General features: G+C 39.7%; 1 protein-coding gene across 6 annotated transcripts in view; it reads right to left on the bottom strand.

Annotated features, from left to right (window-relative positions):
* The window catches only part of LOC106073810 (sine oculis-binding protein homolog), a 97,522-nt gene that overhangs the window by 14,736 nt on the left and 60,320 nt on the right, over positions 1-22,466 (bottom strand). For all 6 annotated transcript variants that reach the window (XM_056032819.1, XM_013234454.2, XM_013234455.2 and 3 more), the window contains one exon: positions 21,489-21,990. In XM_056032819.1, the coding sequence (XP_055888794.1) occupies positions 21,489-21,990 (502 nt within the window). The remainder of the gene's footprint in view (positions 1-21,488; positions 21,991-22,466) is intronic.

The raw sequence follows: 22,466 nt of genomic DNA, 5'->3' as shown, positions 1-22,466 counted from the left end.
ATATTGTAGACTAAATTCTTTGATTGAAGGAATCTGCTTGGTGTATCAAATTGCATCATTTAGCAATCCCTCAGACAGACAATAAGGAACAAGAGAATCGGTGTCTACCTCGTCATAAATATGTGAATAATCGAATATGTCGTTCGTATTCGATACTACATTTAGATGTGATTTTTTAAAAGTGTTGTTTGGTCTAGAATTAAAAATATAACAATCGGTAAAACAATAATAAAAATTCTATGACATACAAAAAAAAGGGTGAAAAAATTTTGTAATTCTAGAAATGTCGACGAAAATAACAACAAGGAGATCATTCCCTACCCTTAGGTTTCGGCATTCAAGCTCTATCAGGTTTTTTCTAAGAGCTGAGATTTGGGACACAAAATATAATGTCAAACTATTTCTTAGGACTGATACACTCAACGTATCGAATTTTGTAGCATTTGGGTTTTCGTCTGATGAATGAATAGCCATTGTCAATAAAGCCCATCGGCCACACGAAATCTGCTGTGAAACCGGATCGTCCATTGAAAGATGACATTTGAGGCGAAAGTATATGAGTGTACCTGCATGCAGTCTAGATTGTCATCAATGTCTTGACCTGTTCTTGAGTCTAGCTATAGGCTAATCCTTTAGTTTCTTTTGTGTTAGCTAAAGGTAAATGTGTTCTCTAAAGGTAAATGTGTTCTCTAAAGGTAAATGTGTTATCTAAAGGTAAATGTATTATCTAGAGGTAAATGTGTTATCTAGAGGTAAATGTGTTATCTAGAGGTAAATGTATTATCTAGAGGTAAATGTGTTATCTAGAGGTAAATGTGTTTTCTAAAGGTAAATGTGTTATCTAGAGGTAAATGTGTTATCTAGAGGTAAATGTATTATCTAGAGGTAAATGTGTTATCTAGAGGTAAATCTATTATGTAGAGGTAAATGTGTTATCTAGAGGTAAATGTGTTATCTAGAGGTAAATGTGTTATCTAGAGGTAAATGTATTATCTAGAGGTAAATGTGTTATCTAGAGGTAAATGTGTTCTCTAAAGGTAAATGTGTTATCTAGAGGTAAATGTGTTCTCTAAAGGTAAATGTGTTATCTAGAGGTAAATGTGTTATCTAGAGGTAAATGTGTTCTCTAAAGGTAAATGTGTTATCCAGAGGTAAATGTGTTATCTAGAGGTAAATGTGTTCTCTAAAGGTAAATGTGTTATCCAGAGGTAAATGTGTTTTCTAAAGGTAAATGTGTTCTCTAAAGGTAAATGTGTTATCTAGAGGTAAATGTGTTCTCTAAAGGTAAATGTGTTATCCAGAGGTAATTGTGTTCTCTAAAGGTAAATGTGTTCTCTAGAGGTAAATGTGTTCTGTAGAGGTAAATGTGTTCTCTAAAGGTAAATGTGTTATCTAGAGGTAAATGTGTTATCTAGAGGTAAATGTATTATCTAGAGGTAAATGTGTTCTCTAGAGGTAAATGTGTTCTCTAGAGGTAAATGTGTTCTCTAAAGGTAAATGTGTTATCTAAAGGTAAATGGGTTCTCTAGAGGTAAATGTGTTCTCTAAAGGTAAATGTGTTATCTAGAGGTAAATGTGTTCTCTAGAGGTAAATGTGTTATCTAGAGGTAAATGTGTTATCTAGAGGTAAATGTGTTATCTAGAGGTAAATGTATTATCTAGAGGTAAATGTGTTCTCTAGAGGTAAATGTGTTCTCTAGAGGTAAATGTGTTCTCTAAAGGTAAATGTGTTATCTAAAGGTAAATGGGTTCTCTAGAGGTAAATGTGTTCTCTAAAGGTAAATGTGTTATCTAGAGGTAAATGTGTTCTCTAGAGGTAAATGTGTTATCTAGAGGTAAATGTGTTATCTAGAGGTAAATGTGTTATCCAGAGGTAAATGTGTTATCTAGAGGTAAATGTGTTATCTAGAGGTAAATGTGTTATCCAGAAGTAAATGTGTTATCTAAAGGTATATCTAAAAGTTAATGTTGAGTTACTTACATTTTTTTTTGTTGTAGTTTTACCTATTGGGCCTGATGTCCTAGTTGTTCGTGTAGTCACTTCAGGGTCCATGTCCACTACTAAGTTCTAAACACGACTTGCTGTTCAAACTAAATCTAAATGTCTCATCTACGTCTTTAAATTAAAGTTACATTTTCAATGCATTCGTTCTTTTAGCCTCAGCACCAACATCTTGTATTCCGAATTGCAGGGAGAGAATCTTGGCTCTGTCTTCTTTCTTACCTTGGGGACAGACTCTCGTGTTTTTATTTGGAGTTTTTAAAAAGAAAAAAAAACAAAAGTGAAACTCTCTAGCTAAACGTCTACTAGTGAGTCTCATAAAGATAGCGAAACGATAGGCTCGCATTTTTGTATCTTCGTTTTAAAAATTACAAATGCTTTGGTGATAGGATCACTACAGATCATTTTTAATCACCATCATAACATGCAAAGACCCTTCGATTGCACTCTCAGGAGAAAGAAAGGTTACTAGATCTTAGAAGCTATAGCGATTAGCTGCAATTTTCTTTTTTTTTTCAATCGAATGTAAGTGAAATAGGATTCTCTAAATTCAGTTGGCGTTCTACAATGGTCTGACGATATTACTAGAGCTTCTCAATTCAGTCAACGAATTGTTTAAAACACAACAACATAGCCTGAAACTGTGACTAGATCAACTTGTGGTATGTTGATGTTAGACTTGAACATTGGGTTTGTTAAAGTAAGAAAACAGGAATCGATGCTTGGATGAAATTTGAGCAGAATCGATGTCTGAAGACAATACTCTGTGCAGAGTGAGGTCACCGAGACATTTTATGTGTATGTGTGTGCGTGTCTTATCCTATCTCGGACAATCAAAACCATCACCCTCCTCCCTCTTTTTTCCCCTCGTCTCCTCCCCGCCCCTCTTCCAGTTCTAAAATCAACCAGGAGACAAGATTTAACTGAGAGTGCCAGGTACCAAACAAAAGACCGCGTTCTTGTGTGTGTGTGGAGTGAGCTCAACTGGCCTGATCTATCAACCGGTCATCTTTTCCTTTGTGTGTGTGTGGAGTGAGCTCAACTGGCCTGATCTATCAACCGGTCATCTTTTCCTTTTTTTTTTGTGCTGTATCAAATAACGTCATAGAACTCCTGTGGCCTCCCCCCCCCCACTCTTCAGTCCAGTTCTCATGCCATCAATGACCCTCTCTTCCCTTTCGTCTGATATCTCCCACCACATTCCCCCCACTCCCGACATCCCAATTACCAAAACTTGTGTTTACAGTTGCCTTCTGTTTGCTCGTCTGTTCTCCAGTTTCAAAATGGCGTGGGATCATGTAATGGCGCTTCTTTTAGATGGAGAGATGTATGAGAAGAGATGTGAGTGCCCTAGTAATATGTTTTGTTTTTTTTTTTTTGTTTTTTTAAAAAGGTTGTTTGAAATGGTCGGAGGTAACACGAGAAGGCGGGGGCTAAGCTGGGTATTGTCTGGGTTCAGAAAAACACAGCTTTTTGTGTGCAGAATACCCAATACTTTTCAGTCTTTTTTTGTTTGTTTGTTCGTTGAGTTTAGAACTATTTGATTTTATATACAAGTTTGAAAAGCCTAAATATTGGGTTTACTTTTATGGAGTGATGTTCGTGTTTCTGATGTAACCATAAACAAAGAAGGGCGGATGTTTTGGTTGTGTAGGCTTAAGAGATTCTGATGAAATCACGAGGTGTTCTGTCAGGGCCGGCTTAAGGCAATGTAACCTATGCGGCTGCAGTGGGCCCCTCACTTTCATAGGACACGCGCTAACTCTACTTGTAAATTAGCTTACACAGGATTCTCCGGCCTCCTAATTTTCCAGGAGGTCCTGGAAATCTCCTGAAATTTCAAAGTATACGAAAAAAAGTCATGGTAATCTCCTGAAATTATTAAAATATTTTGAAAACTCATAAAAATGTCATGAAAAGAGACAAAATTGTCATTTTAGGTTGCATTGGCCTAAGGCGCTAAGTTCTAGGATTATAGGTCGTCTTCATTCTTTGTGTTTGTTATTCATGACACTTTAGAGGAAGAGTTACAAAACTTCGATGTGACATCATACAATTGCATTCATTCAACTTTCCTCATAGTGCAAGCGTTAGTGTCATCTGCAGTCATAGTTAGAAAAAAAAGATTGCTACTTGTTATTTCTTAAAAACACACAAACAAACAAAAAATATTTTCAGACTTAAACAAAATCAATAACCGATTTCCAATATTCTTAAAAATGTACGTGTGTATACTAAAAAAAACTAGTTGCGATGACCTGAAGTCTATTTTTTGTTTGCTTATTATTTGCATGGACATCGAGATCTAGGCTAGTAGGGCAGACGTCCTAACATGACAACAACAAGGCGCCTGAACATTGTTCCATGGTGATTGGAACTAAAATCTTAAAACAAAACTAAACAGAGTGTGCTGCCGTTGTCTCAGAACTAGATCTAAACACAAAGAAAAACTTTTGAAGACATCAGGAGTTTGCTTTACTTTCGTGCTAGAGAAACGTATTTAGGTCCCCCCCCCCCACACCCCAGTCTTAGAGCAAGAGATGCAAGACCTTTAGGCAGCAAAACATTTTGGGAGACTCAGAGAATCAAAGTTTGATACGTAGAACTTTAAAGCTACGGCTATGTGTTGTTCTCAGCCGTCTCAGACTTCTGTGTCACTGTGAATGTCAGTTTGTGTAAAGAGAGGGGTATTGGCCTGCGCAAGTCAATCATCACTTTAAAAATACTGAGCGCAGGCTGGAGGAATTGTTTTACAACGTGGCATACTGCACTTCTTCTGACTCCAAGTCAAGCCTTATATATCAACTTGAGATTGGCAATATTTATCAACTATAATGAAAAAAAAAAAAAATAAAGCCCAATCAAAAATACCCAACTGTTGTATAAAATACCCAGCTTTGGTAGAACAAACTCAAGCAAAGATTGCAAGTTAATCTCCCCCTCCCCCTCATGCAAATGTTCTTCCCACATTAGTGTTGAGTGAAAAGTGTGTGTGTGTGTGAAAGTATGGGTGTGTGTGTGTGTGTGTGTGTGGCTTCGTGTAAAAGATCTAGATTGTAATCGATAAAATCGAACTATTTGCTGTAACAGGATACTTTTAAACACACTAACTCACGACAATGTCCTACAATGCCACGACAATTATCTCTGCCACAACGTCACGTGACCGTGTCTGAGCACGCGCTGGGGCCTTATACTTCTGTTGTCATCTTGAAGCTTTTTTTCAAAACTGACCTCGACCTCGCTTGTCAGTGCCGGTTCTAGATATCAGTAACTAAAGTAGCGGATCGGTGCATTGTGTGGAGGTCGTTGACTAGTAGCACCCAACTGTTTGTAGACAACTAACCCAGGCTAACGTCAACTGTTTATAGACAACTAACTCAGGCTAACGTCAACTGTTTGTAGACAACTAACTCAGGCTAACGTCAACTGGTTATAGACAACTAACTCAGGCTAACGTCAACTGTTTATAGACAACTAACCCAGGCTAACGTCAACTGGTTCTAGATATCAGTAACTAAAGTAGCGGATCGGTGCATTGTGTGGAGGTCGTTGACTAGTAGCACCCAACTGTTTGTAGACAACTAACCCAGGCTAACGTCAACTGTTTATAGACAACTAACTCAGGCTAACGTCAACTGTTTGTAGACAACTAACTCAGGCTAACGTCAACTGTTTATAGACAACTAACTCAGGCTAACGTCAACTGGTTCTAGATATCAGTAACTAAAGTAGCGGATCGGTGCATTGTGTGGAGGTCGTTGACTAGTAGCACCCAACTGTTTATAGACAACTAACTCAGGCTAACGTCAACTGGTTCTAGACAACTAACTCAGGCTAACGTCAACTGGTTATAGACAACTAACTCAGGCTAACGTCAACTGGTTATAGACAACTAACTCAGGCTAACGTCAACTGTTTGTAGACAACTAACTCAGGCTAACGTCAACTGTTTCTAGATATCAGTAACTAAAGTAGCGGATCGGTGCATTGTGTGGAGGTCGTTGACTAGTAGCACCCAACTGTTTATAGACAACTAACTCAGGCTAACGTCAACTGTTTGTAGACAACTAACTCAGGCTAACGTCAACTGGTTATAGACAACTAACTCAGGCTAACGTCAACTGGTTATAGACAACTAACCCAGGCTAACGTCAACTGTTTGTAGACAACTAACTCAGGCTAACGTCAACTGTTTATAGACAACTAACTCAGGATAACGTCAACTGGTTATAGACAACTAACTCAGGCTAACGTCAACTGGTTATAGACAACTAACTCAGGCTAACGTCAACTGGTTATAGACAACTAACTCAGGCTAACGTCAACTGGTTATAGACAACTAACTCAGGCTAACGTCAACTGGTTATAGACAACTAACTCAGGCTAACGTCAACTGGTTATAGACAACTAACTCAGGCTAACGTCAACTGGTTATAGACAACTAACTCAGGCTAACGTCAACTGGTTATAGACAACTAACTCAGGCTAACGTCAACTGTTTGTAGACAACTAACTCAGGCTAACGTCAACTGTTTATAGACAACTAACCCAGGCTAACGTCAACTGTTTGTAGACAACTAACCCAGGCTAACGTCAACTGCTTGTAGACAACTAACCCAGGCTAACGTCAACTGGTTATAGACAACTAACTCAGGCTAACGTCAACTGGTTATAGACAACTAACTCAGGCTAACGTCAACTGGTTATAGACAACTAACTCAGGCTAACGTCAACTGGTTATAGACAACTAACTCAGGCTAACGTCAACTGTTTATAGACAACTAACTCAGGCTAACGTCAACTGTTTATAGACAACTAACTCAGGCTAACGTCAACTGTTTATAGACAACTAACTCAGGCTAACGTCAACTGGTTCTAGATATCAGTAACTAAAGTAGCGGATCGGTGCATTGTGTGGAGGTCGTTGACTAGTAGCACCCAACTGTTTATAGACAACTAACTCAGGCTAACGTCAACTGTTTATAGACAACTAACTCAGGCTAACGTCAACTGTTTGTAGACAACTAACTCAGGCTAACGTCAACTGGTTCTAGATATCAGTAACTAAAGTAGCGGATCGGTGCATTGTGTGGAGGTCGTTGACTAGTAGCACCCAACTGTTTGTAGACAACTAACTCAGGCTAACGTCAACTGGTTATAGACAACTAACCCAGGCTAACGTCAACTGCTTGTAGACAACTAACCCAGGCTAACGTCAACTGGTTATAGACAACTAACCCAGGCTAACGTCAACTGTTTGTAGACAACTAACTCAGGCTAACGTCAACTGTTTGTAGACAACTAACTCAGGCTAACGTCAACTGTTTGTAGACAACTAACTCAGGCTAACGTCAACTGTTTGTAGACAACTAACTCAGGCTAACGTCAACTGGTTATAGACAACTAACCCAGGCTAACGTCAACTGCTTGTAGACAACTAACTCAGGCTAACGTCAACTGTTTGTAGACAACTAACCCAGGCTAACGTCAACTGTTTATAGACAACTAACCCAGGCTAACGTCAACTGTTTATAGACAACTAACTCAGGCTAACGTCAACTGGTTATAGACAACTAACCCAGGCTAACGTCAACTGCTTGTAGACAACTAACTCAGGCTAACGTCAACTGTTTATAGACAACTAACCCAGGCTAACGTCAACTGTTTGTAGACAACTAACTCAGGCTAACGTCAACTGGTTCTAGATATCAGTAACTAAAGTAGCGGATCGGTGCATTGTGTGGAGGTCGTTGACTAGTAGCACCCAACTGTTTGTAGACAACTAACTCAGGCTAACGTCAACTGGTTATAGACAACTAACTCAGGCTAACGTCAACTGTTTGTAGACAACTAACTCAGGCTAACGTCAACTGTTTGTAGACAACTAACCCAGGCTAACGTCAACTGGTTCTAGATATCAGTAACTAAAGTAGCGGATCGGTGCATTGTGTGGAGGTCGTTGACTAGTAGCACCCAACTGTTTATAGACAACTAACTCAGGCTAACGTCAACTGTTTGTAGACAACTAACTCAGGCTAACGTCAACTGTTTATAGACAACTAACCCAGGCTAACGTCAACTGTTTGTAGACAACTAACTCAGGCTAACGTCAACTGGTTCTAGATATCAGTAACTAAAGTAGCGGATCGGTGCATTGTGTGGAGGTCGTTGACTAGTAGCACCCAACTGTTTGTAGACAACTAACCCAGGCTAACGTCAACTGTTTGTAGACAACTAACCCAGGCTAACGTCAACTGGTTCTAGATATCAGTAACTAAAGTAGCGGATCGGTGCATTGTGTGGAGGTCGTTGACTAGTAGCACCCAACTGTTTGTAGACAACTAACTCAGGCTAACGTCAACTGTTTGTAGACAACTAACCCAGGCTAACGTCAACTGTTTGTAGACAACTAACTCAGGCTAACGTCAACTGTTTGTAGACAACTAACTCAGGCTAACGTCAACTGTTTGTAGACAACTAACTCAGGCTAACGTCAACTGGTTCTAGATATCAGTAACTAAAGTAGCGGATCGGTGCATTGTGTGGAGGTCGTTGACTAGTAGCACCCAACTGTTTATAGACAACTAACCCAGGCTAACGTCAACTGGTTATAGACAACTAACTCAGGCTAACGTCAACTGGTTATAGACAACTAACCCAGGCTAACGTCAACTGTTTGTAGACAACTAACCCAGGCTAACGTCAACTGTTTGTAGACAACTAACCCAGGCTAACGTCAACTGTTTGTAGACAACTAACCCAGGCTAACGTCAACTGCTTGTAGACAACTAACTCAGGCTAACGTCAACTGTTTGTAGACAACTAACTCAGGCTAACGTCAACTGTTTGTAGACAACTAACCCAGGCTAACGTCAACTGTTTGTAGACAACTAACCCAGGCTAACGTCAACTGTTTGTAGACAACTAACCCAGGCTAACGTCAACTGTTTGTAGACAACTAACTCAGGCTAACGTCAACTGTTTGTAGACAACTAACTCAGGCTAACGTCAACTGTTTGTAGACAACTAACCCAGGCTAACGTCAACTGTTTGTAGACAACTAACCCAGGCTAACGTCAACTGTTTGTAGACAACTAACTCAGGCTAACGTCAACTGTTTGTAGACAACTAACTCAGGCTAACGTCAACTGTTTATAGACAACTAACTCAGGCTAACGTCAACTGTTTGTAGACAACTAACTCAGGCTAACGTCAACTGTTTGTAGACAACTAACCCAGGCTAACGTCAACTGTTTGTAGACAACTAACTCAGGCTAACGTCAACTGTTTATAGACAACTAACCCAGGCTAACGTCAACTGTTTGTAGACAACTAACCCAGGCTAACGTCAACTGTTTGTAGACAACTAACCCAGGCTAACGTCAACTGTTTATAGACAACTAACCCAGGCTAACGTCAACTGTTTGTAGACAACTAACTCAGGCTAACGTCAACTGCTTGTAGACAACTAACCCAGGCTAACGTCAACTGTTTATAGACAACTAACCCAGGCTAACGTCAACTGTTTGTAGACAACTAACTCAGGCTAACGTCAACTGCTTGTAGACAACTAACCCAGGCTAACGTCAACTGCTTGTAGACAACTAACCCAGGCTAACGTCAACTGCTTGTAGACAACTAACCCAGGCTAACGTCAACTGCTTGTAGACAACTAACCCAGGCTAACGTCAACTGTTTGTAGACAACTAACCCAGGCTAACGTCAACTGCTTGTAGACAACTAACCCAGGCTAACGTCAACTGCTTGTAGACAACTAACCCAGGCTAACGTCAACTGTTTATAGACAACTAACCCAGGCTAACGTCAACTGTTTGTAGACAACTAACTCAGGCTAACGTCAACTGCTTGTAGACAACTAACTCAGGCTAACGTCAACTGCTTGTAGACAACTAACCCAGGCTAACGTCAACTGCTTGTAGACAACTAACCCAGGCTAACGTCAACTGCTTGTAGACAACTAACCCAGGCTAACGTCAACTGCTTGTAGACAACTAACCCAGGCTAACGTCAACTGTTTGTAGACAACTAACCCAGGCTAACGTCAACTGCTTGTAGACAACTAACCCAGGCTAACGTCAACTGCTTGTAGACAACTAACCCAGGCTAACGTCAACTGCTTGTAGACAACTAACCCAGGCTAACGTCAACTGCTTGTAGACAACTAACCCAGGCTAACGTCAACTGTTTGTAGACAACTAACCCAGGCTAACGTCAACTGCTTGTAGACAACTAACCCAGGCTAACGTCAACTGCTTGTAGACAACTAACCCAGGCTAACGTCAACTGCTTGTAGACAACTAACCCAGGCTAACGTCAACTGCTTGTAGACAACTAACCCAGGCTAACGTCAACTGTTTATAGACAACTAACCCAGGCTAACGTCAACTGCTTATAGACAACTAACCCAGGCTAACGTCAACTGTTTATAGACAACTAACCCAGGCTAACGTCAACTGTTTATAGACAACTAACCCAGGCTAACGTCAACTGTTTATAGACAACTAACCCAGGCTAACGTCAACTGTTTGTAGACAACTAACCCAGGCTAACGTCAACTGGTTCTAGATATCAGTAACTAAAGTAGCGGATCGGTGCATTGTGTGGAGGTCGTTGACTAGTAGCACCCAACTGTTTGTAGACAACTAACCCAGGCTAACGTCAACTGCTTGTAGACAACTAACTCAGGCTAACGTCAACTGTTTGTAGACAACTAACTCAGGCTAACGTCAACTGTTTGTAGACAACAAACCCAGGCTAACGTCAACTATTTGTAGACAACTAACCCAGGCTAACGTCAACTGTTTGTAGACAACTAACACAGGCTAACGTCAACTGGTTATAGACAACTAACCCAGGCTAACGTCAACTGTTTGTAGACAACTAACCCAGGCTAACGTCAACTGTTTGTAGACAACTAACCCAGGCTAACGTCAACTGTTTGTAGACAACTAACCCAGGCTAACGTCAACTGGTTATAGACAACTAACCCAGGCTAACGTCAACTGTTTGTAGACAACTAACCCAGGCTAACGTCAACTGTTTGTAGACAACTAACCCAGGCTAACGTCAACTGTTTGTAGACAACTAACCCAGGCTAACGTCAACTGGTTATAGACAACTAACCCAGGCTAACGTCAACTGTTTGTAGACAACTAACCCAGGCTAACGTCAACTGTTTGTAGACAACTAACCCAGGCTAACGTCAACTGTTTGTAGACAACTAACCCAGGCTAACGTCAACTGGTTATAGACAACTAACCCAGGCTAACGTCAACTGTTTGTAGACAACTAACCCAGGCTAACGTCAACTGTTTATAGACAACTAACCCAGGCTAACGTCAACTGGTTATAGACAACTAACCCAGGCTAACGTCAACTGTTTGTAGACAACTAACCCAGGCTAACGTCAACTGGTTATAGACAACTAACCCAGGCTAACGTCAACTATTTGTAGACAACTAACCCAGGCTAACGTCAACTGCTTGTAGACAACTAACCCAGGCTAACGTCAACTGCTTATAGACAACTAACCCAGGCTAACGTCAACTGCTTGTAGACAACTAACCCAGGCTAACGTCAACTGTTTATAGACAACTAACCCAGGCTAACGTCAACTGGTTATAGACAACTAACTCAGGCTAACGTCAACTGCTTGTAGACAACTAACCCAGGCTAACGTCAACTGCTTGTAGACAACTAACCCAGGCTAACGTCAACTGTTTATAGACAACTAACCCAGGCTAACGTCAACTGCTTGTAGACAACTAACCCAGGCTAACGTCAACTGTTTGTAGACAACTAACCCAGGCTAACGTCAACTGGTTATAGACAACTAACCCAGGCTAACGTCAACCGGTTATAGACAACTAACTCAGGCTAACGTCAACTGTTTGTAGACAACTAACCCAGGCTAACGTCAACTGTTTGTAGACAACTAACCCAGGCTAACGTCAACTGGTTCTAGATATCAGTAACTAAAGTAGCGGATCGGTGCATTGTGTGGAGGTCGTTGACTAGTAGCACCCAACTGTTTGTAGACAACTAACTCAGGCTAACGTCAACTGGTTATAGACAACTAACCCAGGCTAACGTCAACTGTTTGTAGACAACTAACTCAGGCTAACGTCAACTGGTTATAGACAACTAACCCAGGCTAACGTCAACTGTTTGTAGACAACTAACCCAGGCTAACGTCAACTGTTTGTAGACAACTAACTCAGGCTAACGTCAACTGGTTATAGACAACTAACCCAGGCTAACGTCAACTGTTTGTAGACAACTAACCCAGGCTAACGTCAACTGTTTGTAGACAACTAACCCAGGCTAACGTCAACTGGTTCTAGATATCAGTAACTAAAGTAGCGGATCGGTGCATTGTGTGGAGGTCGTTGACTAGTAGCACCCAACTGTTTATAGACAACTAACTCAGGCTAACGTCAACTGTTTGTAGACAACTAACCCAGGCTAACGTCAACTGGTTCTAGATATCAGTAACTAAAGTAGCGGATCGGTGCATTGTGTGGAGGTCGTTGACTAGTAGCACCCAACTGTTTGTAGACAACTAACTCAGGCTAACGTCAACTGGTTCTAGATATCAGTAACTAAAGTAGCGGATCGGTGCATTGTGTGGAGGTCGTTGACTAGTAGCACCCAACTGTTTATAGACAACTAACTCAGGCTAACGTCAACTGTTTGTAGACAACTAACCCAGGCTAACGTCAACTGTTTGTAGACAACTAACTCAGGCTAACGTCAACTGTTTATAGACAACTAACTCAGGCTAACGTCAACTGGTTCTAGATATCAGTAACTAAAGTAGCGGATCGGTGCATTGTGTGGAGGTCGTTGACTAGTAGCACCCAACTGTTTGTAGACAACTAACTCAGGCTAACGTCAACTGGTTCTAGATATCAGTAACTAAAGTAGCGGATCGGTGCATTGTGTGGAGGTCGTTGACTAGTAGCACCCAACTGTTTGTAGACAACTAACTCAGGCTAACGTCAACTGGTTCTAGATATCAGTAACTAAAGTAGCGGATCGGTGCATTGTGTGGAGGTCGTTGACTAGTAGCACCCAACTGTTTGTAGACAACTAACTCAGGCTAACGTCAACTGTTTGTAGACAACTAACTCAGGCTAACGTCAACTGTTTGTAGACAACTAACCCAGGCTAACGTCAACTGTTTGTAGACAACTAACTCAGGCTAACGTCAACTGGTTATAGACAACTAACTCAGGCTAACGTCAACTGTTTGTAGACAACTAACCCAGGCTAACGTCAACTGTTTGTAGACAACTAACCCAGGCTAACGTCAACTGTTTGTAGACAACTAACTCAGGCTAACGTCAACTGCTTATAGACAACTAACCCAGGCTAACGTCAACTGTTTATAGACAACTAACCCAGGCTAACGTCAACTGTTTGTAGACAACTAACCCAGGCTAACGTCAACTGTTTGTAGACAACTAACCCAGGCTAACGTCAACTGGTTATAGACAACTAACCCAGGCTAACGTCAACTATTTGTAGACAACTAACCCAGGCTAACGTCAACTGCTTGTAGACAACTAACCCAGGCTAACGTCAACTGGTTATAGACAACTAACCCAGGCTAACGTCAACTGCTTGTAGACAACTAACCCAGGCTAACGTCAACTGTTTATAGACAACTAACCCAGGCTAACGTCAACTGGTTATAGACAACTAACTCAGGCTAACGTCAACTGCTTGTAGACAACTAACCCAGGCTAACGTCAACTGCTTGTAGACAACTAACCCAGGCTAACGTCAACTGTTTGTAGACAACTAACCCAGGCTAACGTCAACTGTTTGTAGACAACTAACCCAGGCTAACGTCAACTGCTTGTAGACAACTAACCCAGGCTAACGTCAACCGGTTAGACACTGCAGTACTACAAGCAAAATAACTTTACCTTTCGGTAGCTACAGCTAGAGTGATCCAAGTCAAAGTTTTCCTTAGTGCTCGTTGAGTCAAGTAGAAAAAGAACCTGACAGACAATACTAAATATAACTTTTATTACAATACTATCCTGACATTACCCGCGGCCTGCGGGTCTTAGTTTGTATTTACTAATCTAGTGGATTGGACTTAGCTTATGATCCTTTCAAGATTCTTCTCTTTCGCTACGAAAATAAAATTAGTTTTGCGAAAATGGGTTTACCCGAAGCCGATACATTCATTTCTATTAAAAACAAAAAGAGCGATAGATGAATAGGATATAAAGTTCAATTAAAACGGGTTTACCCAATTTGTTAAATGAATGGGATTATAAGTAAGTCAGGACGTTCTGAATTCACAGATTATGGAATGAATTTATGTAAAAATGCTTTTGAAACACAAATTTGAAGGTTACTTTTACTAAATAATGAAATCAATAGACTATATTTTGTATTTTCATGTGTCAAAGTAAAAAACTATATGTGCAAAGTGTAGTTCTTAAAATTAGATCTAGATTTAAATCCTTTCGATCTTTTCTCATGTCAACATTGTAAACAAGCCTAGATCCATATAATACTATAGCTTTAATAGAGTCGGTCAACTTTATTTTTTTTAGGGTCTTAAGTTTGTTATAGGGCTACAATACATACACTACGGTCTAAGTTGGTACCCAAGGAACATTTCTGCCAAGTTTTATCAAGATTAATCAAGAGGTTTTTATTTCTATTCGTCACATACATACATACATACATACATACTACATACATACATACATACATACATACATACATACATACATACATACATACATACATACATACATACATACATACATACATACATACATACATACGCCTCACATTCTACTTCATAAAGTAGATAGACAAATTTAACTTATGATGATTTGAAATAAATGTGCTAGACTTTAGTAAATATCATAAAATAGTATTTCGAACAAAAGCTTAACACTCTGCAAATAAAATAGGTCGCCAATAACAGCAAAAATTGTTTTGTCGGAATATTTGTCCAGCACAAACTGAAATATTTTGAAGGGCTAAAATTGTCAAACAACAAAAAGCTCAAGGGGGGCTACCCTCAGACTACGCAGATACGATAAGCCAGATACTTCTAGAAGTAGAGTACACAAAAGTGGGAAGAGGCTAAACAGAACATTTGGGTTCATTCTTTATCGATGGCTTATTTCAAAACAATTTCTTCCTGTATTTATTCTTTAAACTGATTGAAATTGTATTTTAAACTCTAATCTCTTCTGACAACGGTAAATTTGGGGAAAAACTCCGCACGTAGAAGTATATATCTCAATAATGTAGAAGCTTTTCCCTTATTTGATATTAAACGAAATAATTAATTACCAGTAATTCATTGACAGGGTGACTTTTTAGAAAAAAAAATTAATTCATGTATTGTCTACGTCAAAAGTAAAGTTTCAGCTTGATGTGAGAAAAGATGTGGGGGAAATAACGTGTTAAAACTTTGTAACAGGCAGACAGACAGAGTGTGTTGATAGAAGATTTGTACAAAGTTAGAAGGCTTCAATAGCCGTAAAAGTTTATGGCCGTTTTCAGTCGCGAAGTGACTAGATTAACCTCATAGAAGTGAGATGAGGGCTTGGGCATTAGCTAGGGTTGGAGCAATGTCGTCTAGGGTTGGAGCAATGTCGTCTAGGGTTGGAACAATGTCGTCTAGGGTTGGAGCAATGTCGTCTAGGGTTGGAGCAATGGCGTCTAGGGTTGGAGCAATGTCGTCTAGGGTTGGAACAATGTCGTCTAGGGTTGGAGCAATGTCGTCTAGGGTTGGAACAATGTCGTCTAGGGTTGGAACAATGTCGTCTAGGGTTGGAGCAATGTCGTCTAGGGTTGGAACAATATCGTCTAGGGTTGGAACAATGTCGTCTTGGGTTGGAGCAATGTCGTCTAGGGTTGGAACAATATCGTCTAGGGTTGGAGCAATGTCGTCTAGGGTTGGAGCAATGTCGTCTAGGGTTGGAACAATGTGGTCTAGGGTTGGAGCAATGTCGTCTAGGGTTGGAACAATGTCGTCTAGGGTTGGAACAATATCGTCTAGGGTTGGAACAATGTCGTCTAGGGTTGGAACAATATCGTCTAGGGTTGGAGCAATGTCGTCTAGGGTTGGAACAATGTCGTCTAGGGTTGGAAGAAATTCGTCTAAGGTTGGAACAATGTCGTCTAGGGTTGGAACAATGTGGTCTAGGGTTGGAGCAATGTCGTCTAGGGTTGGAACAATGTCTTCTAGGGTTGGAACAATATCGTCTAGGGTTGGAACAATGTCGTCTAGGGTTGGAACAATATCGTCTAGGGTTGGAGCAATGTCGTCTAGGGTTGGAACAATGTCTTCTAGGGTTGGAACGATTTCGTCTAGGGTTGGAACAATGTCGTCTAGGGTTGGAACAATGCCGTCTAGGGTTGGAACAATATCGTCTAGGGTTGGAACAATGTCGTCTAGGGTTGGAACAATATCGTCTAGGGTTGGAACAATATCGTCTAGGGTTTCAACAATGTCGTTTAGGGTTGGAACAATATCGTCTAGGGTTGGAACAATGTCGTCTAGGGTTGGAACAATATCGTCTAGGGTTGGAACAATATCGTCTAGGGTTTCAACAATGTCGTCTAGGGTTGGAGCAATGTCGTCTAGGGTTGGAGCAATGTCGTCTAGGGTTGGAACAATATCGTCTAGGGTTGGTCCAATGGGGAACAATGGACTGGGGTTTCTAAATCAGTCAAGAAAATCAAATATTTAGAATTTAAACAAAAACAAAACAAACAAAAAACAATAATGTATACATTTAAAAAAATAGCGCTGTATAACAAAATGTAAGTCTGGTTATTGTAGCAAAGTGTAAGTTTAGGTATTGTAACAAAGGCTAAGTCTAGGTATTGTAACAAAGGCTAAGTCTAGGTATTGTAACAAAGGCTAAGTCTAGGTATTGTAACAAAAGGGTCTTGGAATTTTAACAAGGTGTAATTTTATGTATTTTTATAACAAAAGATGCACATGAAACAGAGATAATATGAAATCTCTTCTCAAACTCATTATTAGAAAAACTTTGAAACACAGAAATCTTTGATAGAATGAAACTAAAAACATCGATGGTTTAATGAGAAGTGGGCATTTGAAAGTGGGCATTTGAAAGTGGGCATTTGAGGTTTGTATTAAAAAAATAATTGTCTCTTAATTAGACAATTGGAAAATGTTTACATTAAAAAAAATGTTCTTACTTTGTAGAATGAAAATATTGATATTTATTTTAGTCCTGTTTTGGTTAATACCCTATGCGCTAAACGACGAGGGAGAAGATTCGAGTCAAGTGTAAGCCAATCTTATTGACTTTACTTACAGTCACAATTAATGATGTCAGTCCTGGTACTCCAGCTCTCTATTAACTCATATTACTTGTTTCTGTACTTTTAAGTCACTTTTTCCCCTAATTTTTTCCCTACTAAATACATCTCTTTACTGTCTTTAGTATCTAATGTTCCCCTGCCCTCTTCCATCCTGCCAAGAAATGACCAGAAATCGGAACTTTCAAGACGTCACCCGAGACTTCTCCGGCACAGAAAACCGGGAGTTTCCGGAACAGCTCTCCATCATATGACACATGAACGGAAGTCGCCCCAGGGCAGCAGATAGAAAGAAAGCTTAAACTAAGAGGAAGACGGAGGATAGGGGGCCACGGGATGGAACGAACAAAATCCCATCCCAAGTATTGTATGTGTTAATAGCTTGCTCTCCTTTGCTCATTAGGATTGATGTCTCGTTAGAATAGGGGAACATTTGGTTGTGAAACAGAAATTCCTATTCCAGATCTCACTTACCTTTCTAATAACTTAAAAAAAAACAATTTAATAATAACAAAAAAGGCTAGTTACCATTCTCACTATAGGAAAACAGTCTACGCTACTTCGAGGGGGATGGTGGCAGGCAGGATTCGAACCCTGGATTACCGAGACGACTGTTCAGAATGCAGACCGTACGACATTTTTCATTCAATAGAATAAATCTGTCACATAAATTGGTTGTGTCTGATATGTTTTTAATTATTCATTAATTACAAATCTCGATTCTTGAAAAAACAACAAAATGAATCAATCTCTTTTAATGAAGGTTTTCCAGGTCCAGAATCGTAGAATTTTTGTTTTCAATTTTAGGTTTCCAATACGAAAATGATTATAAGAATATCAATTTTATATATAGATATTTTTTTTGTCATTCATTTTCAGTATCGATTCTTTATTTTTTTAAATAAGAGAAAAACTAAAATAATGAGGAGAAAAATAAGAATCGAATTCAGTTTGACAGCTTCGATACTGTGCCTTGTATAAAGCATCTCATGAATCAAACAGTGTCTAAGGAAATCGAATACCGTCTAGCTGGCGTGCAATGGGAGGAGGTGCTGTACAATTTTTTCCCTCGCTTCCAGCCTCGCTGGGTTTCCTATTTCCCTTGTCAGAGAAGGAGGCAGAATTGTACAATGCAGACCACCACTAGGGGTCTCGCTCACATAAGAATGAGAGTTTGGAGAACATAATAAACGATACAGGGGGAATGACAGTTTGAAGAACATAATAAACGATAAAGCTTAGAACAAAAATAGAGAAACAAAAAAAAAATAAAGAGTATAAGGTAAAGAAAAAGCTGATTTACAGACACTCGTAGCAGACGACATTATCTTCTTCATTGGAAGAGGAATATTATTAACTTTCAACCAAAACTGATGGCTATCGACCTGCTGTGGCTGATATTTGGTAAAGGTGGGAATGGTGTAGAGCTTAAAATATAAATGCTACATCAAACAAGTTTTCTAGCGAATGGTAATAACGCTGAGGTTGTGGAAGATGTATTGGGTGGAGGCTGTGTACTCGCTGAATGAACTCTCTATGTTGTGTCTATTCTATTTATGTGTATGTTTCTGTTGTGTTGTCTGTATATGAGAAGGGAGTCCTTGTAAACATAACAAATTTCCATAAAGATCAATAAAGCAGTCTTAGTCTTAGTCTTATTCTTAGTCTTAGTCTAAGTCTTAGTCTAACAGACATTCCTTTACCGCCCACTCTACACCATCCGCCAGGGTGTAATTAAAAAAACCAAGGTGGTTCAACGTCAGAGGAAGAAATTTAGGAGAGAGTGAGAGAAAGAGCGAGAAAAAAGAGAGAAATGGAATGAGAGAGTTACTTATGATCCATGGTGTTCCAGATTGCAAATTATTCATCTATTTACATCATCATCTTTCCTTTGCCTTCCTCATGGAACATAGGGCCTCAAACTATTTATATAGTATATGAAAACACAAATGTATTACTCTATGTTAAAATACTTTTTTTTGACGTGATATGGAATAAATTTATTATAAAATAAGTTACCAACATAGGAGACCCACACACTAAGATTGAGCCATTCATTATGATAGACCCACACACTAAGATTGAGCCATTCATTATGATAGACCCACACACTAAGATTGAGCCATTCATTATGATAGACCCACACACTAAGATTGAGCCATTCATTATGATAGACCCACACACTAAGATTGAGCCATTCATTATGATAGACCCACACACTAAGATTGAGCCATTCATTATAATAGACCCACACACTAAGATTGAGCCATTCATTATGATAGACCCACACACTAAGATTGAGCCATTCATTATGATAGACCCACACACTAAGATTGAGCCACTCATTGTGATAGACCCACACACTAAGATTGAGCCATTCATTATGATAGACCCACACACTAAGATTGAGCCATTCATTATGATAGACCCACACACTAAGATTGAGCCATTCATTATGATAGACCCACACACTAAGATTGAGCCACTCATTGTGATAGACCCACACACTAAGATTGAGCCACTCATTATGATAGACCCACACACTAAGATTGAGCCACTCATTATGATAGACCCACACACTAAGATTGAGCCACTCATTGTGATAGACCCACACACTAAGATTGAGCCACTCATTATGATAGACCCACACACTAAGATTGAGCCACTCATTGTGATAGACCCACACACTAAGATTGAGCCACTCATTATGATAGACCCACACACTAAGATTGAGCCACTCATTGTGATAGACCCACACACTAAGATTGAGCTACTCATTGTGATAGACCCACACACTAAGATTGAGCCACTCATTGTGATAGACCCACACACTAAGATTGAGCCACTCATTGTGATAGACGATTATCCTAAGCTACTCTAAGATAAGCCCACACACTGAGACCCGCTCATTTGGACAGACCCAGACACTACGATAGACCACACACACTAAGATAGACCCACACACATAAGATTGAGTCACACACTAGGATAGACCCACACACACGATTGACCCACACATTATACCCCACTCTAGTCTCAGATCTTTGAACCTACTACATGTTCTGTTTCGAATATCTCTAAGCAGAATACTTGCATACTTGAAAAAAGAACAAGGTTACAAAGACATTTTGTGTGAAACACAAACTCAAAATCGGCCCCCAAAGTGGTCCACCCAGGCATGTAAAAAGGTAGTTTCATTGTTTTCAGCAGACCAAAGGATAGGTGAAAGTGAATGTGATGTTCGATGTGAACCTGGTCTAACTGATGTCTTATAATGAATATCTTATTGATCTAATTGTTTTATAAAGGGTCAACCTCTTATTCAAATCCTCAAGAAAAAAAAACATTTACCTAAAAAAAAAAATTACCTATAGTTCAGTGTTTTACAAGTATAGGTGGATAGTGCAGTTCACGCGATAATATGAAAAACTACTTATTAATTGTTGTCCAACTTATATGAAAAAAAATTCCGGCTACACCCATGATGACAGAAGTTACGTAAATTAGCAATACAAATCTAAAATTCAAGTCTAAAAAATATTTTTTTTGACAAAAATATAAAACTATTTGCATAAGTATGTTACCCATCTACTATAGAGCCTTCAGTGTTTATTACTATTAGTAGTGAATAGTTGTAAAAGTGTTGTATTTTTATGAAAAAACTGCTTGCATAAGTGATATAAAAAATTAAATGTTTCGCTTTCAGAAACGAAAAAGTTTCTGTTGCATCAGAACTTTGAATGGTCTAAAATATTGTGATGTCGAATTTTCACTATCTTTGCTAGTTTACGAGATCTAAACGGGACGGACGGACGGACAGACATTCCACACAAAACTAATAGCGTCTTTTCCCCTTTCGCGGGCCGCTAAAAAACGTGTACGTTTTAAATGTTTAACATTGACATTCTAACAAGTCTTAGAACTCTGTATGTAACAGTGATAATTCCCTTATTGCTGGATTGAAATATTTATTCTGTTATCTCCCTTTCTAGATACTAATAATACATTAAAAATACCGAGTACTAAAGGAAATAAAAATTCTCTTTAGTTTAAAACAGCAATAATATAAGTTTTGAAAGGGAATACAGATTATGTTTGCAAGTATTCAACAAATATACTCTACCTCCTAGTGGTGAAATCATTCCGCTAACATCGCTCCGGACACTGGGCGAGTCCCGCATGTTGTCCATCTCATCTCCTGTGTCGTCACTGACAGGAAGCTGGTGGGGGTCGTCAAGGTCAGCATCATCCTCCTCGTCGTCAGTCCTTCCGCCGCTGCCACTGCTGTTATTGTTGTTGGTGTCGTTGCTGTGTTTCCCACTCTTATCTTCGCCGCTGACTGGTGAAGGGAGGGACGAAGGCACCACAGCAGACCTCCTCCTGCAGTCTTCGCTCCTGAGATTCACGTTGCTGGCGTCAAAGTCGGGCGGCGATGACTTGGGTACAAGGTGTTTTCTTTTATGGCACAACAATGCACCAGCTGCCATGGGCGGCGGCGACTGTTGGTCTGTCATAGAGAGATGAGCGGGATACCCATTCAGAGAAACATTAGGGGTGTCACCCTTGTCTATCTTGGGGAGTCCGTACCAGCCTAGTAGCTCATTCATGGTCGTCTCCACATAGTCCTAAAGAGGGTATAAATTAAAGAAACAATGTTTAATAACGAATTGAGATCTTCGAAACATCGACAATAATATGGATGATTGAGTATGCTAGTTTATTCTCTGTCAGAGATGTGGGCCAAATATCAAACATAATGAAGAGAATCTGTTTGTTTATTTTTGAGAACAAGATAAACAATTAGAAATGTACCAGACTGGACACAACTGTGCCTTGGCTACATAATAATTTCTAAGATGAGAAATACAAATATTAAAATTGGAACTACTGCTTCTGGAGATGATGATTCTGTGTAAGTTGAAGACATGCCAAAGGCGATCTTCTTTTGGAGACCTTAAAGAAGCAGGGGACTATCTAGGGATTTTAAATTATTTGGGGGCCGGGGGGGGGGGGGGCTTGACCTCTTTAGGGGCCCCTACATTTTGCGTAATATTTAATATTTAATGTAAAAAACACTCATTTGGGGCCCCTTTCAAGTGAA

This window comes from Biomphalaria glabrata, chromosome 6, assembly GCF_947242115.1.
Source record: "Biomphalaria glabrata chromosome 6, xgBioGlab47.1, whole genome shotgun sequence".
Lineage (NCBI taxonomy): Eukaryota > Metazoa > Mollusca > Gastropoda > Planorbidae > Biomphalaria > Biomphalaria glabrata.
This window is presented reverse-complemented; position numbering and strand designations above follow the sequence as displayed.